Source organism: Rana temporaria, chromosome 3 (assembly GCF_905171775.1).
Source record: "Rana temporaria chromosome 3, aRanTem1.1, whole genome shotgun sequence".
Classification (NCBI taxonomy): Eukaryota; Metazoa; Chordata; class Amphibia; order Anura; family Ranidae; genus Rana; species Rana temporaria.
In genome coordinates, this window is record NC_053491.1 from 8,611,298 (window position 1) to 8,634,268 (window position 22,971).

General features: G+C 45.5%; 2 protein-coding genes across 14 annotated transcripts in view; one reads left to right on the top strand and one right to left on the bottom strand.

The window, feature by feature from the left end:
- The window catches only part of KIF23 (kinesin family member 23), a 912,882-nt gene that overhangs the window by 320,619 nt on the left and 569,292 nt on the right, over window positions 1-22,971 (top strand). The gene's annotated exons all lie outside the window — the stretch shown is intronic.
- MORF4L1 (mortality factor 4 like 1) overlaps window positions 1-22,971 on the bottom strand; it is a 71,293-nt gene that overhangs the window by 31,283 nt on the left and 17,039 nt on the right. For both annotated transcript variants that reach the window (XM_040342226.1, XM_040342225.1), the window contains exon 2: window positions 2,661-2,707. In XM_040342226.1, coding sequence (XP_040198160.1) covers window positions 2,661-2,707 — 47 coding nt within the window. The remainder of the gene's footprint in view (window positions 1-2,660; window positions 2,708-22,971) is intronic.

Genomic DNA, 22,971 nt, shown 5'->3' on the forward strand with positions numbered 1-22,971 from the left:
AAAGAAAGAAAGCAAAAGAAAAAAGAAAGAAAGAAAGAAAGCAAAAGAAAAAAGAAAGAAAGAAAGAAAGAAAGAAAGCAAAAGAAAAAAGAAAGAAAGAAAGAAAGAAAGAAAGAAAGCAAAAGAAAAAAGAAAGAAAGAAAGAAAGAAAGAAAGAAAGCAAAAGAAAAAAGAAAGAAAGAAAGAAAGAAAGAAAGAAAGAAAGAAAGAAAGAAAGAAAGAAAGCAAAAGAAAAAAGAAAGAAAGAAAGCAAAAGAAAAAAGAAAGAAAGAAAGAAAGAAAGAAAGCAAAAGAAAAAAAAGAAAGAAAGAAAGAAAGCAAGCAAAAGAAAAAAAAGAAAGAAAGCAAAAGAAAAAAGAAAGCAAAAGAAAAAAGAAAGAAAGAAAGAAAGAAAGAAAGCAAAAGAAAAAAGAAAGAAAGAAAGAAAAAGCAAAAGAAAAAAAGAAAGAAAGCAAAAAAGCAAAAGAAAAAAAGAAAGAAAGAAAGAAAGCAAAAGAAAAAAAGAAAGAAAGAAAGAAAGCAAAAAAGCAAAAGAAAAAAAGCAAAAAAGCAAAAGAAAAAAGAAAGAAAGAAAGCAAAAGAAAAAAAGAAAGAAAGAAAGAAAGCAAAAGAAAAAAAGAAAGAAAGAAAGAAAGAAAGAAAGCAAAAGAAAAAAGAAAGAAAGAAAGAAAAAGCAAAAGAAAAAAAGAAAGAAAGCAAAAGAAAAAAAGAAAGAAAGAAAGAAAGCAAAAGAAAAAAAGAAAGAAAGAAAGAAAGCAAAAAAAAAAAGAAAGAAAAAAAAAAAAGAAAGCAAAAGAAAAAAGAAAGAAAGAAAGCAAAAGAAAAAAAGAAAGAAAGAAAGAAAGAAAGAAAGAAAGAAAGAAAGCAAAAAAAAAAAGAAAGCAAAAGAAAAAAGAAAGAAAGAAAGCAAAAGAAAAAAGAAAGAAAGCAAAAGAAAGAAAGCAAAAGAAAGAAAGAAAAAGAAAGAAAGAAAAAGGGAGAGAGTAAGAGAAGGAAAAGAACAGAGTCAAGAAGGAGGAAGTAAGCCCCACCCCAGGGAATCAAGGCCATCATTGGAAGGCTTGGCAGAAGTTCTATAGGTCCAAAAAGCGGGAAGGTGGGCTCAACGCTGGAAACTGGTCCAACCAGGGTTGCCAAATCTTAAAGTATCATTTTTTTTAGCTCTATACAAAAATGCTTTGCATTTCATTTCTGATTTTAAACTGAATGTGTCGTTCTACAAGGCGATCGTTTGCAAGGTTTTTTTACCTTCATTGAAAAACCTTCTGTGTGCAGCTCCCCCCTCAGCCCCCTAATACAGGGTTTGACAAAATTTGCTTGGAATCTAGGAGCCAGCTAAAAAAGTTAGGAGCCAGAAAACCCGCCCCGTCCCGACGAGATCTGCCCCGAGATGGGGGGGGGGGGGAAGCCGCTGCCCCTGTGCACAGCACTGGCTAGAGATTGGGCTCAATCTCCAGAGCTCTCTTTCATGATCAGAGCAGAGGGGGAGGGGGGGGATGAGATCCCCTGCTGACAGGCAGAAGTGGAGGAGATCAGCTGAGCGGCGCTTTATACCGAAAGCTATTTGACTACAGAAACACACACTAGGGCTTATTTTTGGAGTAGGGCTTATATTGCAGCCCTCCTGGAAAATCAGAGTAGGTCTTACTTTTGGGGAAACAGTAATTATAGCAGGGGTCGACAATATCCGGGCGCCAGGTCGCAATTGCGACAAGAAATTGTGACCTGGCGCCGGCCGGTAATTGAGGCCGCGGCCTTGTGAAGTCCCAAGCTCTTCCTTCTGTGAGCTGGCGCCATCTGGTGGCATTACAAGTTAAGCAGCAATTCTAATATGACATTTTTCACTATTTTCACTGCCATCTCCTTCCCTCTAATTAGAACCCCCAAACATTATATATATTTTTTATTCTGACACCCTAGAGAATAAAATGGCGATTGTTGCAATACTTTCTGTCACGCCGTATTTGCGCAGCGGTCTTACAAGCGCACTTTTTGGGGAAAAAAATTACACTTTTTTTAATAAAAAAATAAGACAACAGTAAAGTTATCCCAATTTTTTTAAAATATTGTGAAAGATAATGTTACGCCGAGTAAATTGATACCCAACGTGTCACGCTTCAAAATTGCGCCCGCTCGTGGCATGACGACAAACTTTTATCCTTTAAAATCTCCATAGGCGACGTTTAAAGAAATCTACAGGTTGCATGTTTTGAGTTACAGAGGAGGTCTAGGGCTAGAATTATTGCTCTCGCTTTACCAATCGTGGCGATACCTCACATGTGTGGTTTGAACACCGTTTACATATGCGGGCGCTACTCACGTTCGCTCCAGCGCGCAAAGCTCGGCGGGGCGCGTTTTCTGGCTCCTAACTTTTTTAGCTGGCTCCTAGATTCCAAGCAAATTTGTCAAACCCTGGACTACACAGAATGTAGCGCCAACAGTTTGCACAGTGCTTTGCAACGTTGTAAACTGTAACTGTAAAGCACGTTCAAACAGTACAGTTACACTACAACATAATACAGGAGGAATCAGAGTCATGTTCTTTACACTAAAACCTCATCTCCCAGCAAGCTACTTCTTGCCCTACTCATCACCATTCAATTGCAGCAACACAACCTGGAAACGGCCTGAAAACTGGAAGGACAACACATGAAACTTACCTTTGCTTCATAGAGAAGAGGCCCATGAAAACACAACACACGTTCACCTGCAAGATGAATACTTGGAATCAGCAACAGGTCTAGGTGTGTAAAGTCACAGCACATTATACACAAAATCAGCACAGCCTGATAAGATCCCCTATAAATGGCGAACACACTATCCTAATAAGCATATAAGCCAGTCACCAGCTAGTCTGGGCATTAACGAGGACACCTTTACCACCACAAATTAAAATTTAGACACCACGAAAATATAAAAAAGGTCAAGTCACAGAAGGACAATCTTGTATTTATGTTCAATCCCAACTCCAGGAAATTTGAAAACCATCCCTTCCAATGGTGCTCCGCCCACAACGCAAGGGTTACCTGCTGGTATAGTATTGGGGAGAAGAAAAGCACTTTAAAGGGGTTGTAAAGCTTTGTGTTTTTCTCACCTTAAAGCGGTGGTTCACCCTCCATAACAACATTTTAGCATAAAATGAGGCATAGTAGCGCGAGCTACAGTATGCCCGTCTTTATTTTTTTAGCCCCGTACTCACTGTGCAATCGTAGAGACAAGATTCCGACTCCCCGCGGGGAATGGGCGTTCCTATGGAGAGGGAAGGTGATTGACGGCCGGCTCTGGCACGTCACGCTCCCCGAAGACAGCCGGAACAGGTCTCGGCTCTTCACGGCGCTATACGGCGCCTGCGCACAAACTATGCGCAGGCGCCGTGAAGCGCCAAGTCCTATTTCGGCTATTTCCGGAGAAGCGTGACGTGCCAGAGCCGGCCGTCAATCACCTTCCCTCTCCATAGGAACGCCCATTCCCCGCGGGGAGTCGGAATCTTGTGTCTACGATTGCACAGTGAGTACGGGGATAAAAAAAATAAAGACAGGCATACTGTAGCTCGCGCTACTATGCCTCATTTTATGCTAGAGGAAAAAATAAAAAATACATTTTATTAATAGGGTGAACCCCCGCTTTAAGGGCTTATTCACATGGAGCGGATCCGTATTGATCCGCCCCGTGTGTGTCCGTCTGCTCAGCGGGGATCATCCGTGAATCCCCGCTGAGCCGTCGGCAGACAGGGCGGTCCCCGCACACTGTGCAGAGACCGCCCTGTCTTTCCTCCGCTCTCCCCTATGGGGAATCGGATGAATACGGACCGTGTGTCCGCCGTATTCATCCGATCCGTTTCGCCAGACAGAAGAAAAATAGGGTTTTCTTCCGTCTGAAAAAGCGGATCTTTGCGGACGTTAGCGGATGCTCAATCCGCTAACGTCTGCAATCCCATAGGGAAGCATTACAAGTCGGCCTTGTAAAAAACGGACCGTTTGTCCGCCCATGTGAAAGGGCCCTAATACATCAAGGTGAAAAAACACCTTGCACTCTCGGGCCCCCCAGCCGTTTTACTTACCTGAGCCACGAAACTCCTAGGCTTGTTCCCGCAATGGTTTCCCCATGCTTGAGGCGGCTCGTCATTGGTGATTGATAGCAGCGCAGCTATGGGCGGGGCCGAGTGATACAGACCGGTGTCTGCGGAAAAATTTATAGGCCTGCTATCCAACATTTTTCCGCGGAAAAGCTGATAATTGTCTGATGGATCGTAAAAAAAACGGTTGGATTTTTGGCCAACGGGCTGTCATCACACAATTCCCATCGACAAATCCGATCGTATGCATGAGGCTTTAGAGCAGGGATATGCAATTAGCGGACCTCCAGCTGTTACAGAACTACAAGTCCCATGAGGCATAGCAAGACTCTGACAGCCACAAGCATGACACGCAGAGGCATGATGGGACTTGTAGTTTAGCAACATCTGGAGGTCCGCTAATTGCATAACCCTGCGTTAGAGCAGTGTTTCTCAACTCCAGTCCTCAAGGCGCCCCAACAGGTCATGTTTTCAGGCTTTCCATTATTTTTCACAGGTGATTTGATCAGTTTCACTGCCCTAGTAATTACCACAGCCATTTCATCTGAGGGAAAACCTGAAAACCTGACCTGTTGGGGCGCCTTGAAGACTGAAGTTGAGAAACCCTGCTTTAAAGTATGGGTCTTCAAACAACGGCCCTCCAGTTGTTCAGGAACTACAATTCCCATTGTGTCTAATCATGTCTGTGAATGTCAGTGTGTTAGAATGCCGCATGGCATGTGTAGTTCCAGCTGTAGTGCCAAGTTCTACAACAGCTGGAGGGCTGTAGTTTGAGGATCCCTGCTTTAGAGTATTGTTCACCCAGAAAGAGGTCCCCCGCCTCCTTCTGGGTGGACAATACTCTAAAAAGCCTCGTACACACGATCAGATTTTCCGACGGGAATTGTGTATCTAGAGGGGGGGGGGGGTATCTGCTCTATTGCAATAGCAGGATTGGGAAAAACAAACACCATAGAGGTTAAAAGAAGCATGCAAGAAAAGTCAGGTTTGTTAAAAATATGGGTCAACTATATGGCTGTTATTTAACACCCCAAAAAAAAAAATAGGACGATCATATTAAATAACACATTTCTTATTCTAACTACCAGTACATACATTTCCATAACGGACAAATGGCAGGGCCTACAAAATATACTATAAGCAGTATGCTAAAAAACCTAAAGCTGATCTGCGCACAATCCTTTATTAATTTTCAAACCAAAAACTGTATAAATGACAGTTGGAAGCCGATTTGTTGTTATGGGCAACAGGAAATGTTTTTGTTAGCACAAGTTTCATTTTTAAGACTTTTGAAATAATTTACAGGAATGGAAGAGAGACTTCAACAGGTCTGGGGGCAGGGGCGGACTGACCATTGAGGCACTCGGGGCACTGCCCGAGGGCCCCATGCCACTAGGGGGCCCCACCAGGGTTGCCAGGCTCCGTAAAACCAGGGACAGTATGATAAAAATCTGTGTTTTTTTACATCTGTCCCTGATATGTCCAAAACTGACATGCTTTTGATGTGAAAATCCTGAGATTTTAGCTGCCCTGCCTCTGCACTGCCTCCTGGCTTGGTGGCCATCTGTAAGCCCGGGGGGCCCCATAATCTTCTATTGCCCGGGGGTCCCATGAGTTGTCAGTCTGCCCCTGTCTGGGGGTAAGGAATACAAGAGCGATCCTATGTTTATACCACAGATAAGACACGCCTGGAGGGATAAAAATAAGCAACAAAATTATGGATTCTAAGAGAATCACTTATTCCAGTTTAACCAAATCCCACACACATCTCAATAAAAAAAAAAATATATGCAATAGTGGAAGTGGTATTTAAAAGTGGCGATAGAAGGTTGACAAATAAGGGTCCTTTCACACAGCCATTCGGTTTAGTGTCAGTGGGGTCCATGGTGCCCCATCGATAGCGTCCGTGGGAACAACGGTGCCCCAAGAGCTGGATCAAGGCAAGCAAGGGGCTTCATCCAGCGCGTGGGCCGCAGTTTGGAGACCACTGATCTAGAACTTAGTTTTTTTCATTCCATTGTATTCATACAGTGGATATAAAAAGTCTACACACCCCTGTTAAAATGTCAGGTTTCTGTGATGTAAAAATATAACTTTTTCCACCTTTATTGTGACCTATAAACTGTACAACTCAATAGAAAAACAAACTGAATTATTTTGAGGGGGGGGGGGGGGTAAAAATAAACCAAAATAAATAGTGGTGCACCGAAATTTCAGCTGCCAAAAATGATTCAAATCTGCTTAGTGACACACCGATCGCCACTGATCGGGGCACAGGCAGGCTGCATATGCTAGGGCGGCAACGGTAGGCTGCTGGGCCCTGGTGAGGCACAGGCAGGCTGCAAATGATGGGCACTATGAGGCACAGGCAGGCTGCACATGATGGGCACTATAAGGCACAGGCAGGCTGCACATGATGGGCACTATGAGGCGCAGGCAGGCTGCACATGATGGGCACTATGAGGCACAGGCAGGCTGCACATGATGGGCACTATGAGGCACAGGCAGGCTGCACATGATGGGCACTATGAGGCACAGGCAGGCTGCACATGATGGGCACTATGAGGCACAGGCAGGCTGCACATGATGGGCACCAGTAAGCTGCTGGGCACTGGTGAGGCACAGGCAGGCTGCAAATGATGGGCACTGGTGAGGCACAGGCAGGCTGCACATGTCTGCAGTCTCTGACCATCTCCTGCATCATATCTGCAAGAGGTACACCGCATGAAAATTTTTCTAATACTATTAGTAGGGTTGTCCAGATACCGATACCGATACAGGTATCTGCGGGAGTACTCGTGCAAATACCCCCGATACCTAAATAGAATACTTTCCCCCCCCCTTCCCCCCCGCCGCTGCATCGAGGGACATGGCTAGAGGGACATTGCTGCATATGTGAGGGACATGGCTAGAGGGACATTGCTGCATATGTGAGGGACATGGCTAGAGGGACATTGCTGCATATGTGAGGGACATGGCTAGAGGGACATTGCTGCATATGTGAGGGACATGGCTAGAGGGACATTGCTGCATATGTGAGGGACATGGCTAGAGGGACATTGCTGCATATGTGAGGGACATGGCTAGAGGGACATTGCTGCATATGTGAGGGACATGGCTAGAGGGACATTGCTGCATATGTGAGGGACATGGCTAGAGGGACATTGCTGCATATGTGAGGGACATGGCTGCATATGTGAGGGACATGGCTAGAGGGACATGGCTGCATATGTGAGGGACATGGCTAGAGGGACATTGCTGCATATGTGAGGGACATGGCTGCATATGTGAGGGACATGGCTAGAGGGACATGGCTGCATATGGGGGGGACATGGCTGCATTTGGGGGGGGACATGGCTGCATTTGGGGACACATTTAAAAAAAGTATCGGTATTCGGTATCGGCGACTACTTGAAAAAAAGTATCGGTACTTGTACTCGGTCCTAAAAAAGTGGTATCGGGACAACCCTAACTATTAGCAACGTGTTATATAAAAATGTATACATTGTATTTAGAATATATACAAAATGAATGAAGGAATGACTTGTATAGCGCTACTCATGCGAACTGAATCGCCTCTGGGCGCTTTTTCCAGCCAGTGTCTGCTTGGCTGGTGCGGTCATTTTACCCTGTAGGATCGTGACACGCTTGGGACACACAGTCATACACAGATATATATACTGGGCCAGTTTGGACAAGATCCAATTTACCTACTAGCATGTCTTTGGAGTGTGGGAGGAAACCAGAGTACCCGAAGGAAACCCACGCAGGCACAGGGAGAACATGCAAACTCCAGGCAGATGGTGTCGTGGTCGGGATTCGAACCAGCGACCCTTTTGCTGCCAAGCGAAAGTGCTACTCACTACAAAACAGTTTCGGTTTTCGGCCTAGTGTATTTTTCCATTTTCCGTATCAGTTTCGCCACCATAATTTCCATTCCGTACACCCCTAAAAATAATGTGGTTGCATAAGTGTGCACACCCTCTTATAACTGGGGATGTAGCCGTGTTCAGAATTAAGCAATCACATTCAAACTCATGTAAAATAGGACTCCGTGCACACCTGTCATTTAAAGTGCCTTTGATTAACCCCAAATAAAGTTCAGCTGTTCAAGTAGGTCTTTCCTGACATTTTCATAGTCGCATCCTACAGCAAAAGCCACGGTCCGCAGAGAGCTTACAAAGCATCAGAGTGATCTCATCAGTCAGAAGGGTACAAAAGAATTTCCAAGGCATTAGAAATACTATGGAACACAGTGAAGACTGTCATCAAGTGAAGAAAATATGACACAACCAGAAGAAAACTTGTCAGGGAGGCTGCCAAGAGGCCTACAGCAACGTTAAAGGAGCGGCAGGAATATCTGGCAAGTACTGGCTGCGTGGTGACAAGAATTTCCTGTATTCTTCATATGTCTGGCCTACGGGGTAGAGTGGCAAGACGGAAGCTTTTTCTTGCGAAGGAAAACATCCAAGCCCGGCTGAATTTGGCAAAAACACATCTGAAGTCTCCCAAAAGCATGTGGGAAAATGTGTTCTGGTCTGACGAAACCAAGGTTGAACTTTTTGGCCATAAATTCCAAAAGATATGTTTAGTGCAAAAACAACACTGCATATCACCAAAAGAACACAATACCCACTGTGAAGCATGGTGGTGGCAGAATCATGCTTTGGGGCTGTTTTTCTTAAGCTGGAACAGGGGCCTTAGTCAAAGGTAGAGGGAATTATGAACAGTTCCAAATACCAGTCAATATTGGCACACAAAAAAAAAAAAAAAAAACCTTTCAGGCTTCTGCTAGAAAGCTGAACATGAAGAACTTCACGTTTCAGCATGACAACGACCCAAAACATACATCCAAATCAACAAAGGAATGGCTTCACCAGAGGAAGATTCAAGTTTTGGAATGGCCCAGCCAGAGCCCAGACCTGAATCCCATTGGAAATGTGTGGGGTGATGTGAAGAGGGCTGTGCACAGGAGATGCAATCTGACAGATTTGGAGTGTTTTTGCAAAGAAGAGCGGGCAAATAGTGCCAAGTCAAGACGTGCCATGCTAATACAGGGTTTGACAAATTTGCTTGGAATCTAGGAGCCAGCTAAAAAAAGTTAGGAGCCAAAAAACGCACCCCGTCCCGCCAAGCTTGTGCGCAGAAGCATACGTGAGTAGCGCCCACATATGTAAACGGTATTCAAACCGGACATGTGATGTATCGCCGCGATTGATAGAGCGAGAGCAATAATTCTAGCTCCAGACCTAAACATCGCCTATGGAGATTTTAAAGGGTAAAAGTTTGTTGCCATTCCACGAGCGGACGCAATTTTGAAGCGCGACATGTTGGGTATCAATTTACTCGGCGTAACATTATCTTTCAAAATATAAAAAAAATAATTCGGCTAACTTTACTGTTTTTATTTTTTTATAAAAAAAAAACAAGTATTTTTCCCCCAAAAAAGTGCGCTTGTAAAACTTCTGCGCAAATACGGTGTGACAGAAAGTATTGCAACGACCACCATTTTATTCTCTAGGGTGTTAGAATAAAAAATATATATATATATAATGTTTGGGGGTTGGAGGGAAGGAGATGGCAATGAAAACAGTGAAAAACACAGAACTGCTGTTTTGCTAAATGTAATGTAACCTGTAATGCCAACAGCCACCACAAAATGGCGCCAGATCACAGAAGGATGCCGAGGCCTGCAGAAGGCCGCAAAGCCGCGGCTACAATTACCGGCCGACCCGCGATCTTCTGCAGGCCTAAGCTTCCCCAGGCGCCAGGTCACAATTTCTTGTCGCAATTGCGATCGGGCGCCTGGATTTTGTCGAGGCCTGTGCAGATAGACTCATCCCCAAAAACAACGAGTGCTAGAATAAAATCAAAAGCGGCTTCAACAAAGTATTAGTATAAGGGTGTGCACACTCATGTAACCATCTTATTTTATTTTTACTTCCCTCCTCCACCTAAAAAATGTCAGTTTGTTGTTCAATTGAGTTGTGCAGTTTATAGGTCACATTAAAAAGGTGGAAAAAGTTCAGAAATTATTTATCTTTATCATCTCAGTGATGCGGCAGGAATGCGCGCCCCCCAGTGGCCCGGAGGAACGGAGGTCGTAAAAAGACTGCGACTCAGAGATTTAGAACCACCCTGCGGCCGTATAAAGTCGTACGGCCGTCAGGAAGTGGTTAAGCGAAAAAAGTCGTACGATCTGTCGTGCGATATTCAGATCGTGTGTAGGGGGCATTATTTTCCTGGGTATCCACGTGATTTTAAAGCAGCAATGAACAAGCTGCTTTTATGAGTAAAGTTTACGGAATGGATGAAAGTTTCTAGATTGCCATAGTCCTAACCAAAGATGAAGAAGAATACCCATACCATAGGCTCAATCACATCCAAGGTTTGTCCTCACCAGAACACCAGTGTCAATATATTCATGCACGTGGATCTACATTTCCAGACCACCCCACGTAGACGTCAAAATGAAGCATAAAAACCTACGTTGGAGTTACCGGTAACGGTATGTCTACGAACCTTCCAGGACGGCACACCTGAGAGATGAGGGCTCCTCCCCACAGGAAACAATCAATTGACAGCTTGTTATAAGTCCCCACCCTTCCCCTTGATCAACAGTATGTAACAAACGTAATCCCAAACTGGTTCCTAAGGGACATCGTTCCACATAGGTACTTACCACCTAGCGTTTAACTCAGGTCTCGACAAAATCCGGTCGCAATTGCGACAAGAAATTGTGACCTGGCGGCCAGGGAAGCTTAGGCCTGCAGAAGGCCGCGGCCTCAATTACCGGCCGGCGCAGGCCCGCCGCGGGGGCGCGTGGAGATACAAGATCCTGTGTCTGCGCACCCCCACCTCGCGATCGCGCCCGCACCCGCCGGTAGCTGAGGCCACGGCTTTGCGGCCTTCTGCAGGCCTAAGCTTCCTTCTGTGACGGCGGCGGGCGCACGGAGACACCTACTAGGCCATAATACTGCGATTATGTTATCCCAACAATGCTTACTTCTGCTGTTAAAGTACCACTGACCTCTACCAGGCTCACGTCACATGTTCTAAGGCGCATTCTCATGAGGGATATGCACTTCACAAGTAACAGATGGGTGCTGTGATGTTAGGATGCCGTATTCTATCTCATGGCCAGCATCTGCGTACAGCAGGGCAGGGGCGGACTGACCATTGGGGTTCTCGGGCACCGCCCGAGGGCCCCATGCCACTAGGGGGCCCCCATCAGGGTTGCCAGGCTCAATAAAACCTATTTTTTTTTTACATCTGTCCCTGATATTTCTGAAACCGACCTGCTTTTGATGTGAAAATCCTGAGATTTTAGCTGCCCTGCCTCCTGGCGTGGTGACCATCTGTAAGCCTGGGGACCCCATAATCTTCTATTGCCCGAGTGCCCCATGAGTTGTCAGTCCACCCCTGCAGCAGGGAATTAGCGTATTAAAGCACATGTATACCCAATCATGAAAATCTCATATAGAATGTAAATAGGGCCATTTCAAACGGTTTTCACTGCCATCTCCTTCCCTCTAATTAGAATAAAAAATATATATAATGTTTGGGGGTTCTAACACCCTAGAGAATAAAATGGCGGTCGTTGCAATGCTTTGTCACATCGTATTTGCGCAGCGGTCTTACAAGCACACTTTTTTGGGGAAAAAATACACTTTTTTTTTACAGTAAAGTTAGCCCAATTTTTTTTCATATTGTGAAAGATAATGTTGATACCCAACACGTCATGCTTCAAAATTGCGTCCGCTCGTGGAATGGCGACAAACTTTTACCCTTTAAAATCTCCATAGGCGATGTTTAGGTCTAGGGCTAGAATTATTGCTCTCGCTCTACCAATCGCGGCGATCCCTCACATGTGTGGTTTGGATACCGTTTATATATATGCGGGCGCTGCTCACATATGCGTTCGCTTCTGCGTGCGAGCTCGGTGGGACGGGGCGCGTTTTCTGGCTCCTAACTTTTTTTTTAACTGGCTCCTAGATTCAAAGCAAATTTGTCAAACCCTGGTTTAGCTCATCTTTCCCTCCACATAGGGCGGGAAGTAGGCCTGCCGTCCTGGAAGGTTCGTAGAAATACCGTTACCGGTAAGTCCAACGTAGGATTTCTCCTATCACCTTCCAGGGTGGCACACCTGAGAGGATAAGAAAGGAACCACAGGCCTACTTTAGGGTGGGATCCCTGCCTGCAAGGCCCTTCTGCTAAAATGTCAGATTTTGACTTGAATTTTTTTACCTCCGCTCAGTAGTGTGTGATGAAGGTATCCTAGCTGGATCATGTAACTGACCTGCAGGTCTGCTCCACCTATGCCCCCGACTTCTCTTCAGATGCAGGATCTAGGTGGCATGGGCTCTTACAGATAAAATATGAGAGCCTGTACATTTTTTAAAGATAGAACGATTGACTGTGTCAAGCTTCTAGCAATCGTGGTTGTAACGAAATGGCCCGTGACACCCAGAGACGAAGGATGTGGGGTACTCCTGTGCCAGCTTCAGCAAAGACTCTTGGGTCTAGGGTCATCCTATGTCCCTTTTGGGCATAGGATGACTGAGAACTGATATCTCGGATTACATGAGATGGGACATTAATGATAATTCATGTTTTGCAGGATATCTTGAAATATTACAAGTTGTTCCTTATGAACAGGTCAATAGATTGTTGAGGTGTTAATTGAGTTGGGCTCCTAAGATATTCCATTGTCCATTGTGTGATGCGAATACTGTTTTGTGTCTATTGTACCAATTAAGTCTGTAAAGGTCAGATGTCTAACTTTGAGGTGTTAATGGAGTCTGGCTTCTGACAGACCTTTCATTGTGGATGTGAAAATACTATTGATAATATGTGATGTGCATAGCAGGTGAGAGCAGGTGAGAGTCATAACGCCTGACTTCTCAGGTGTAGTAATTAGGTCATGTTAATTATGTCAGACCGGTGCCGAAAAGTCTGTGGGATGTGTATTGGAGACTCGTTAGCCCCCCATTGTGTGATGTGTGGGTGGAGTGTTTCATTGTCCCTGTGCTTACTGAAGCATGCTTGTAACTGTATAAAAACTTGAGAGCTAACCATTAAAAGTAGTAATTCATTTTGGAACCAGTAACAGAGCTGTGTGTTGTCTCGTTTTTTCTGGGAAATGAAATGGGTCCTGTCGGCTGGATTGTCGGATAAGCTGTTGTGGGGCGATGGAATGGAATATCGTAAACGGTGGTGACCGTTACAGTGGTCTATAATGTCGCCGTGTTCGGGAGAAACACAATCAATAATGGGGATCAAGGGGGAAGGGTGGGGACATATAACAAGCTGTCAATTTATTGTTTCCTGTGGGGAGGAGCCCTCATCGCAGGTGTGCCGTCCTGGAAGGTGATAGGAGAAATACGTTCTTTTTTTGTAATGCACCCTGATGCCGGGTACATGTCCTACTGAAAACATTGAATTCTGATCACACATTTTGCCTGGATTGATGAACGCAGCAAAATGCATGACCATATAACCGGTGAGAACGAGTCCTACAAGCAAAACACCCAACCCAAGCATGCAATTAGTTCAGATATACCACAGTACCAAGACCAGGAAAATTCAAGTCCAGCAATAGAAGTCTTCACCCAGAATAATGGACTATTGTATCTGCCATGCCAAGATTCATAAAAGCATAGGCAAGAACACAGAACAAGGTTCCTTTAGGTGCATTATTCAAAATAACATGAAAAATATATATTATATATATATATATATATATATATATATATATATATATATATATATATATATATATATATATATATATATATATATATATATATATATATAGCAATTCAAGTATAACTAAAAGTAAAACTTAGATTTGTAGCGGTGAGCGGCTGAGGCCCCAATTACATGCAGGAACCCCTGGAGGTGGTTACTGGCAATTAGCTGCAAAAGGAAGCCTCCTTGAAAGCAAGGAGGAGACTGACCACTCCCGCGGCTAATCATGGATGCTTGCACGCAACTGCTAATGGAGTGATTACCTGCAGATCATGAGCCCTGGATGCAGAGATTGCAGTCTGCGTCCCTGGCTGATCATTCGGTGGTAGTCACTTCTTGAGAGATTACTTGCGAGCAGCCAGGATTGGCAGCGGGAGCCGTCAGTCTCCTATTACTTATAATGCCTACCTCTCATCGCTCAGAACCACTGCTGGGGTAGCTGCATGCTCAATTTGCGAATTGTGTGAATGGGGCCTAATACCAATCGGGTTCTTATTGTAGTCTGTGTCCCTGTTGGGAGATTCACTCTCTATTACCAATGCCACTGGGAATAAAGCGAGGGTAAGACCCCTTTCACACTGAGGAGTTTTTCAGGCGGTACAGCGCTAAAAAAAGCACTGCTATACCGCCTGAAAACCTCCTGCACTGCATACTCAATGTGAAAGCCCGAGGGCTTCAGTGAGCGGACACGAGAACGGAGTGGTCAGCTGTCAAGTGATCTCTCAGTTACTTCTCTTAAACCAGGGATATGCAATTAGCGGACCTCCAGCTGTTACAAAACTACAAGTCCCATCATGCCTCTGCCTCTGGGTGTCATGCTTGTGGCTGTCAGTCTTACTATGCCTCATGGGAATTGTAGTTCTGCAACAGCTGGAGGTCCGCTAATTGCATATCCCAGTCTTAAACCATGGGTGCTCAACCTGTGGCCCTCCATCTGTTGCAGAACTACAATTCCCATCATGCCTCTGCCTTTGGGGAGTCACAATTGCAACTCAGCCTTGCAGTGCCTCATGGGACTTGTAGTTCTGCAGCAGCTGGAGGGCCGCAGGTTGAGCACCCCATGTCTTAAACTGTTCTCCGGTCAGTTGAACCAAGCAACGTACCAAAAAGGTAAAAAAACAGCAACATTTCTTGTTGAAAAGCACAAAGATGACAAAACCTGTACACATGCCAATGGGAGAATATTTATCATTGTTTACATAAAATTGAGCCAATAAAGTTTAGTGATGCACTTAAATGAATATTTAAATCAGCACATTGGGACTTTAATGAATAGAGGACATACTTTGTAATCCTCCATCGAACTGTCATATACATATATTGTTTCTTATACACATATATATATATATATATATAATTTTTTTTCTGTTTTTTGCATAAATACTTGTTTGCCTCGGAAGGGCAGTCATCTTCAATATATTGGATGAGGTTACTGAAGCACTATATGAGTAATATGTCAATCGCATAGATAGATCCACGCAAATTGCACATAGGTTCATATACATTATATATATATATTTTTTTTTTTTTTTTTTTTTTCGGGTGTATTTATATTCTCTACGAGAAGAATTTTAGCACATTACGTTTATTGAAATAGAGGTGTTGTGTGTTGATGATTAATAATTTAATCAGCACCTAGTGACAGGTGGTGATAAAGGATAAAAGTAGGGGAGCGCAATTAACACACCACATATATTTCTTAAAGGACCAGACACCAACAGGTGCTCTGATCCTTTTCTTTCCCGATTGCAGCAAACCCACCAAAGTAATATAATATATATTTTTCACTTGCGCCAGCAACACTTATTCTTATATGGCTGGACACTGGATTGTTTAGAAGGCCTCATTCACACCGGAGGTCAATTTGGTCCAGCAGCGAATTATTGCGACTGGAATCACAGGGGGGTTCCAGAGATCTGTGGCCAGCTGAAGAAAGAAATGACATGCTGAAGGAGCCACAGTTCATTATTATTATAATACAGGATTTATATAGCGCCAACAGTTTGCGCAGCGCTTTAATTACTGTTCACATGGAACTGCACAGCCAGCGACTGCCTGCAAAACAGGGGCAGATGATTGGCTGTGGAAGCCAACAGCCTGCTCCGGGACAGCAAGGAACGCCTGTCATTGCTTAGTACAAGGTGTCCCATTCGCAGAGGTCTGGAACCACCACAAGAAAAATCATCAAGATTCTCAATGCCGGTGATCTGCCGTGCTGGTTCCAGCTATCGGGAAAGTTCCTTCAAGGACTGCGCAGGCACAAACTTGCGGACGGAAATCTCCGAACCGTGGCCGGCATGGATTTCGAGGTAAGTGGCCAGTCGGCCTCACGTCCTTGCTGCGCTTGGACGGCTCGCTCGGCCTCCTGGCTCTTTTTTTAACATCCTCCAATCCACGGGGATGTTAAAGAATGAGCCTGGATGCCGGCCGAGGTTTCGGAGATTTCTGTCGGGAAGTTTGCACCTGCGCAGTCAGTGAAGGAACTTCCCTGTTCGGGGAACATTGAGGACAAGTCACCGGAATCTGCTGCTGGATCACATTAGTCCAGGTCAATGAGGCCTTTGGTGGAATCTGTTGGGTGTGACTCTCGCTGGACTTGGGTCTTAGGGACTCCCAGCTGCAAGATTTGCTCACCATGGTTCCTGGCTATGTTCACCATGTAATCTAATGAATACCTCCTAATAAAAACAAAATTCCCACTCCTCCAGTTACACTCTCAAAATAGTTAAAAAGAAAAGAAAAAAAAAAAAACTCCCTTTCAACTGCCAAAGAAGGTGTACAGACCTGAAACTCAACTGCAGAGATCTCACCACCAGAGTCCCTGGAAGACATAAGAAAAATCTAGATGATTTACCTCTCCAACCTTAACCAAGAACTAAAAATAAGTTACTTCTTCAGGGAGCACAGATCAGATATTTATATTCTCATCTGTCACAACCAAAGGCAGTAAGAACCAATAGCTGAAGGCCGTGCATCATCATTTCCCCCCACTTTCTGCATTACTAATAAATACAGCAGGCAAAAAACTTCACCCCCTGAACTCTCCATTCATTGCATCAGAAGGAGTTTTCAGGAGAGGTGAAGCTCAACCCGTTCGTTTGATTGGAAGACCCCCAACACACACTATACAACTTTTGTTGTCCGCTTTCCTTTAGATTTACCAAAACCATGTAGTGCAAGGATCTCCCTGATTGCATACAAATTGAAACTCTAAGACCCCTTTCACACTGGGGCGTTTTTTGAGCGTTATTTGAGCGAAGCCTCATCTGCAATGCCAATGTGAAAGCCTGAGTGCTTCCAGAGCTCTTTCACGCTGCCAGCGCCCGAAAACCGCTGGTAAAGCACCGCTAATACCCTAACATTTTAGGGCGTTTTTGAAGTGCCTCAGTGTGAAAGGGTAAGGCGTTTTTTACAGCGCTTTTAATTCATTTCAATGGAGAGGGGCGTTTTTTTCAGCGCCCAAAAGCTGCTGCTTGCAGGACTCAGTGTGAAAGGGTCCATTGAGATGCATGGAGAGCGTTTTGAGCGTTTTAATAGCGCAGTTTTTAACGCTAAAACGCTGTAAAAACGCTTCAGTGTGAAAGGGGTCTAAAGGACGATCGGACTTTTTGACAACAAACCTGTGACGGGCCTGTTTGATCGGACAATCCGACCGCGTGTACGCTCCATCGGAGAAACTTTTTCGCTTTTTTAAATCGGACAAATGTTTGCAGACAAACTTTCCGGTGTCCTGCCGAAAATGTTCCCCCGGCGGATAAGGACCCCCCTGTACTGCGCAGGCGCAGCGCTTGCACAGTATGAACCTCAACCTAGCCTCCGAAAATAGCCAAACATGTAGAGCTGAGAGTCACCTCTACACGACGCTAGAGCTGCACGATTCTGGTCAAAATGAGAATCACGATTCTTTTGCTTAGACTGAAGATCACGATTCTCAAAAACTGAAAGATCATATAACTCCTATCAAAAAAGCAGAATCAAACTTTGATTCTGCTTTTTTCATAGGAGTTATATGGTCTTTAACATTATAGACATATCACTGGTCTTTTATTTTTATACATCAGAAGCAGTACCACCAGCAACCACTGGGTGGCGCATGGATACAAACTACTGTTGTACAGAACTGTGAGAGAAGCCCAGGCATCTATCCAGCGGCGCAGGCTGCTGACGTCGGTTCCGATATCGGCGCCATTTGCGTTCCACGCTGGTTACGTGGAACCAACGGTGAACACAGAAGAATCGCAGGTCATCCTGCGGGGAGAATCGAGATCGCGATTCTCTCCGCTATTAATCGTGCAGCTCTACACGACGCATGCGCAACGACTATCACATATGCCACACGCTCCCGATGCTAGTGCTACTCTGCAAGGGTCGGGGGTGATTTTTAACGTCTTAGCGGGGCGTGTTTTGCATATGGCAATGTTGATGGGCGGATTTGCACATTTAACTTAGATGGCCAACACACCCCCCGCTAAGACGTGTACTTTATTGTTGAAATCACCCCCGCCCCTTGCAGAGTAGCACTATCATCGGGAGTTTGAGATGCTTTACGCAGTGGAGATGTGATAGTCATTGCGCATGCGCCGTGTAGAGCCGACTCTCAGCTCTACGCGTTTGGCTATTTTCTGAGACTTGGCGCCGCACCTGCGCAGTACAAGGGGGTCCTTATCCGCCGAGGAGAACTTATTCGGCAGAACACCGGCAACAAATGTCCGATAGAGCAAATCCGATCGTGTGAACACAACTCCATCGGACTAAAGTCCAAAGTACAAACACGCATGCTCAGAACCAATGCTAAAGATCAGACAACAATAGCAGAAGTTGCCCAAAGGGTGGCGGTAAAAAGCAGAAAAAAAACACATGATTTGGTGATTGTTGGCTGAAAAAGTCCTGCCGTCTGTATGCAGAACAAGATCACGGACAACACTCTTCAGAGCAAAATCCACGGAAAAGTCAGATGGAAGTCCGATCGTGTGTATGAGGCTTTAAACCTGATACATACGATCGGAATTTTCGCAGAGAAAGCGTAGGACTTTTGTCTGAAGGGCGTTGGCCTTGAACTTGGATTGCAAACACAAAAACGGCAAAGAATTGTCGGCAAAATATGAAACTCTGGTTTTTCAGCTCTTTAGCGCCACCCTTTGGGCAACTTCTGCTAATGTCGTGTTATGGTGAGCATTGCTTCTGAGCATGCGGGTTTGTACTATGGATTTTTGTTTCCCAAAGGACTTGTGTACACACGATTGGATAATCTGAAATCACACGTTTTTAAAGCGTGCTATCCCACATTTGTTGTTGGAAATTCCAACAATTGTTCGATGGAGTGTAAAAAGTCAGATTATCAGACAACAGCCTGTCACACAATTCCTGTCGAAAAATTTGATCGTGTGTACGAGGCAATAAGGCAGGGGGCCTCAAACTACAACCCTCAGGCCGCAACCGGCCCGCCAGTGTGATTTAGCCAGCCCGCAGACTTGCCCCTTTAACATTACAGCAATCCCTCTCCCCTCTGCTACCTTTATCACACAAGACGAGAAACATGACAGGTCCGGACAAAGGGCGGGACCTTTTGAGTTAAGAGGCAGGTGATTGGTTACTAGGCAGCGGGACGGTCCCAGCAAATCAATCACTTGTAAAGTCCCGGCCTTTGTCCGGACCTGCCCTGCTTCACGTCTTGTGTGATTAAGGTAGCAGCCGGAAGGGGGGGGGGGGGGGGTTCTGTGATATTATATAAGAGGCAGAAGTGTAATATCGATGGGGGGGGGGGGGGTCTTATGTTATGGGGGGGGGGGGGTCTGATGGGCATATCTGTTACGGGGGGGGCTTTGTGATGGGAGGGTCTGTGATGGGGGGGGCTTTGTGATGGATGACCTGCTATATGGGGGCTTTTTTGATGGGGGGGGGGGGCTGTGATGGAGAGGTTCTGTGATGAAAGAGTTCTATGATATTACACTTCTGCCTCTTATATAATATCGATGGGGGGAGTGTGTTATGTTATGGGGGGGAGTGTGTTATGTTATGGGGGGGGAGTGTGTTATGTTATGGGGGGGAGTGTGTTATGTTATGGGGGGGAGTGTGTTATGTTATATGGGGGGGGTCTGATGGGCATATCTGTTACGGGGGGGGCTTTGTGATGATGGGAGGGTCTGTGATGGGGGGGGCTTTGTGATGATGACCTGCTATATGGGGGCTTTTTTTGATGGGGGGGGTTGTGATGGAGAGGTTCTGTGATATTATATAAGAGGCAGAAGTCTGTTATGTTATGGGGGGGGGGGGGGGAGGAGTCTGATGGGCATATCTGTTACGGGGGGCTTTTTGATGGAGGGTCTGTGATGGGGGGGGGGGGTTTGTGATGGATGACCTGCTATATAGGGGCTTTTTTTATGGGGGGGGGGGGGGGCTGTGATGGAGAGATTCTGTGATGAGGGGGTTCTGTGGTATTATATAAGAGGCAGAAGTCTGTTATGTTATTGGGGGGGGAGTCTGATGGGCATATCTGTTATGGGGGGGCTTTTTTATGGAGGGGGGCTTTGCGATGGATGACCTGCTATATGGGGGCTTTTTTGATGGGGGGGGGCTGTGATGGAGAGGTTCTATGATGAGGAGTCTGATGGGCATATGTGTTACGGGGGGCTTTGTGATGGGAGGGTCTGTGATAGGGGGATCTTTTATCGGGGGGGGGGGGGCTTTGTGATGGATGACCTGCTATATGGGGGCTTTTTTGATGGGGGGGGTTGTGATGGAGAGGTTCTGTGATAAGGGGGGAGTCTGAAATACTAATAAATTTATGTTGATTAAAATAGTTTTTTATTTTAAATATTAAATAGTTTTTTCCTGCACTACAAATAAAATGTGTGCATAGGAATTCGTTCATATTTTTTTAAACTAAACTATAGTCCGCCCCCCCCCCCCCCCCCCCCCCCCCCCAACAGTCTTGAAGGGCCGTGAACTGGCCCACTGTTTAAAAACTTTGAGGACCCTCGCTTTAAAGTTTGACCTCAGATTTTGGCCTGTCTCTATTTGGGGCTAATTTTCTATTTTTTTTTTTTTTGTTTTGTTTATTGTATCTTTATTTACAAGGCCTTAATACTGTGTAATGATTGGATTCGTTATTATTTTTATTTTCTGTTTTCCTTCATTGCAATGTTATTTGTCTAACGAGTGGCCTGTGTGTGCCGACTATTCTGTTCTTTTCTTCAATAAAAATATTGAAATATAAAGTTTGACCTCATTATATGGTTTTGGTAAATCTGAAGGAAAAAAAAATAATAATCTACGAAAAATTGTATAGTGTGTATCCAGCTTAAGAACCCATACACACTATTCGATTACATGCAGATTTTTGTCTTTAGATTTACCAAAACCATGTAGTGCAAGGGCCTGCCTGATTGTATACAAATTGAAAGTGTTTAGGTCGACATATTATATGGTTTTGGTAAATGTAAAGAGAAAAAAAATAAAAATAAATCTACAGGAAATTGTATAGTGTGAATATCGCTTAGACTTGCGATCCTGTTGACGGCAGCAACTCGTCACGGGGAAGGACCACTATGCAGAGCAGGACTGAAAAACACTCACCAGGTCACTTCCTCGCTGGCTGGACAAGCAAGGCAGTCCTCTGTCAATGGAATGCGACATTCAGCAAAATATCCGATATCAGTGAGGGAGTGACGGGCACAAGTAGGCGGGAAATTTCTCTGCTCCGCGTAGTGATCTTCCCTGTGGCAAGTTGCCACCATTAAGAAGTTCACAGGGGTCACCAACCTATAGCAAGGGCAGAAGAGCAATACACAGCCTCCAGTTGATGGATGTTAATACCTTCCAAAATTAAAAGCGGATCTCCACATTTAATGTCCCTTAAAATAGATTGTCTGGGCCAAGCTGGCCCAAATAATTTACTGCAGGTGCACTTGGCTGGGTGAGCTGTGATGAACGGTATTGTAGCATCAGCTGTACAGCGCTGTGTTCTGCCAGTGCGAATCCTGTCCCACTTCCATCAAGTAAAATAAATAAAAAAAAAAAAAAAATAAAAAAAAAAGTCAGGCTGTGCACTGCTCAGCTATTCACAGGAAGCTTTGTATGCTACATATTAATACAAAGCTTCCTCTGATTGGCAAAGGCAGAGATTGTGTCATAATCTGCCCAAATCTATTCCTCAGCCAATCAGAGGAAGCTTTGGGGCTCTAAGCCTGACTAACTTGTTCTGGGAGTGAGAACACGGTGCTGTATACTGTATGTAGCCGAGGCTCCATACAGAGCGCCCAGCAAGCACAAGTGATAGTGCAGCATATCGTTTGTTTTGGCCAGCTTGGCACAAAAAATTATTTAAAAAAGGGACATTAAACATGGAGATCGGCTTTAAATTAAAACAGATTCCACCCAACACTGGGCTTCTGGTGGTAAAATTACAGTAAGTTAAATAGGTTGTTCTCTTTTCTCACCCCAATACATGTTAATCAGCTGTTTTACGTGGGCAGTCAGGGAGCCGTGTGTGTGATGCATGCTGCTAGAAGAGCTCCCTGTACTTCACAATTCACAGCCTCCCTTCATTAAAAGTGATACCAACACACGCTGGGGCTTATTTACTAAAAGGCAAATCCACTTTGCACTGCAAGAACACTTGGAAGTGCAGTCGCTGTAGAACTGAGGGGGGGGGGGGGGGGGGGGGGGGGAGGGATCCTGAACTGAGGGGGGGGGGAGGGATCCTGAACTGAGGGGGGGGGGGGGGGGGAGGGATCCTGAACTGAGGGGGGGGGGGGGGAGGGATCCTGAACTGAGGGGGGGGGGGAGGGATCCTGAACTGAGGGGGGGGGGGGGAGGGATCCTGAACTGGGGGGGGGGGGAGGATCCTGAACTGAGGGGGGGGGGGGGGGGATCCTGAACTGAGGGGGGGGGGGGGGGGGATCCTGAACTGGGGGGGGGGGGGGGAGGGATCCTGAACTGAGGGGGGGGGGGGAGGGATCCTGAACTGAGGGGGGGGGGGGGAGGGATCCTGAACTGAGGGGGGGGGGGGAGGGATCCTGAACTGAGGGGGGGGGGGGAGGGATCCTGAACTGAGGGGGGGGGGAGAGGGATCCTGAACTGAGGGGGGGGGGGGAGAGGGATCCTGAACTGAGGGAGGGGGGAGAGGGATCCTGAACTGAGGGAGG